Source organism: Sinocyclocheilus rhinocerous, unplaced genomic scaffold (assembly GCF_001515625.1).
Source record: "Sinocyclocheilus rhinocerous isolate Xijiao unplaced genomic scaffold, SAMN03320098_v1.1 scaffold36, whole genome shotgun sequence".
Classification (NCBI taxonomy): domain Eukaryota; kingdom Metazoa; phylum Chordata; class Actinopteri; order Cypriniformes; family Cyprinidae; genus Sinocyclocheilus; species Sinocyclocheilus rhinocerous.
The window spans coordinates 2,266,415-2,268,403 of record NW_015664459.1 but is presented as its reverse complement, the minus strand read 5'-3'; the positions used below and the strand labels follow the sequence as shown (position 1 = coordinate 2,268,403).

At 39.9% G+C, this 1,989-nt stretch overlaps 1 protein-coding gene across 2 annotated transcripts in view; it reads left to right on the top strand.

Moving 5' to 3' along the window:
* Positions 1-1,959, top strand: part of LOC107730149 (trace amine-associated receptor 13c) — a 7,718-nt gene extending 5,759 nt beyond the window's left edge. For both annotated transcript variants that reach the window (XM_016540884.1, XM_016540885.1), the window contains one exon: positions 710-1,959. In XM_016540884.1, the coding sequence (XP_016396370.1) occupies positions 710-1,584 (875 nt within the window). In that variant the 3' untranslated portion in view covers positions 1,585-1,959. The remainder of the gene's footprint in view (positions 1-709) is intronic.
* The last annotated feature ends 30 nt before the right edge of the window (positions 1,960-1,989 follow it).

The following is a 1,989-nucleotide window of genomic DNA, read 5'->3' as shown; positions in this document are numbered from 1 at the left end:
CACACACATATATATATATATATATATATTTTTTTTTTTTTTTTTTTTTTTTTTTTTTTTTTTTTTTTTTTTTTTTTTTTTTTTTTTTTTTTTTTTTTTTTTTTTTTTTTTTTTTTTTTTTTTTTTTTTTTTTTTTTTTTTTTTTTTTTAAATCCGAGAGCTTTCTGGCCATGCATAGACAACAACACAACTACCACGTCCAAGGTCCAAAAAGGTAGTAAGGACATCAATAAAATAGCTTCATAAAATTAATGTTAAACCACTGATGTCACATGGACTATTTTAATGATGTCCTTACTACCTTTCTGGGTCTTCAATGCGATAGTTGTGTTGCTGTCTATGCAGGGTCAGAAAGCTCTCAGATTTCATCAAAAATATCTTAAAGGGATAGTTCACCCCAAAATAAAAATTCTGTCATTATTTACTCACCCTCATGCCGTTCGAAACCCGTAAGACCTTCGTTCATCTTTGGAACACAAATTAAGATATTTTTGATGAAATCTGAGAGCTCTCTGACACTACATAGACAGCAACGTTGTTTACGTTCAGCATGCGCACACTTTCTCCTGAACTTTTCTCCTTACACATCCACACTTTTCCAAATTCCAAACTCAGTTACGTCAGGTCCAGCAGGAATGCAGATCTCTAGTGCAAAGAAAAAGTTTGGTGAATTCTGAGCAATTTGCTGAACTTTATATTTGTCTTGCAGTGTCCCTGGCCTTCGCCGACATGATGGTTGGAGTCTTGGTGGTGCCATTTTCTGTATACACTGAAATCTCTCTGATGGTGACCAGCACTCCACCGCTGTGGTACCAGGCCATTTCAGCGGCCTCACTGGAGGGTGGATCAGGACCTTGGCAACCTTGCATGCTGATAGGTCCAGTTTTTGCTGGATGCACTTTTGTCTCAATTAGTACCATCTTTCTGATGACAGTGGAGCGCAGTGTGGCAATCCTGCGTCCGCTGCATAAAGACACTCTTGTGACGTGGCATCGCACCCTGTTCCTAATTGTCTTGTCCTGGGCTGGCAGCTTCTTACTGGCAATGGCTCCGCTCATGCTAAGCAACAGCTTCACACTGGAGTACAATGAATGCAGCCGCATGTGCAACTATGCACCCTTATTAATCGGACATCAGTTGCCACCAGATGCAAACATCCTTCTGCTGTTTCCAGCCTTTGACTTCAGTTTATTGGGCGGGACATTAGCCATCAATATCCTGTCCTTTACCAGTATCCGCCGATACTCCCGCAAACGAAAGCTGCTCTCTGAGGGAAGTCTTGGCACGGATGCAGGAGCCGGAGGGTGTCCCCACAGGCCCTCTTTTTCTGATATCAAAGCAGTTAAAACCATTGGAATCCTCACCTTTGCATTCACAGCCTCGTTCTCTCCTATCGCAGTATTTGTGCTGGGGAACGTAGTGGGATACACTTGGTGCAACTTCTCCTTTTTTGCATTTTGGATTCTGACAAGCAATAGCTGCTGCAATGTGATTATTTATAGTGTGCGGGACCACCGTTTTAGGAAAGGGCTGACTCTGCTCTTTCAGCGGGACAGAGCACAACCTCACCCAGAGAAAAGCTGAGATTTTTTGGACAGGAGCTGGGCAAAGGCTGGCACTGACTTCACTTTCTTTACCTCCCGTCACTTTCGCCTCAAGAGATTAAGAATTTGCTTTTCAGGATCTCTTTCACAAATGGATCAGGGACAACAATATACATCATTCCAGGGATTGTGGCAGTTGTCATTATGTTTTACAGAGAATTATAGTCTTTATTAGCATATCCCTGCAGTTATTTATTTTTTATTCTGATACACGTATATGTATGAAATACAGAGACGCCTTATTGATTATTGCGTTGCGTATTTAGCATAAATCTGTATAATATGTATGTGAGACATTTTTTAATGCGATTTTTAAGAACAATTGACATTTTGAAAGAGTTCTATTTGTACCTAATCTGGCAAAAAAAAAAAAAAAATATATATA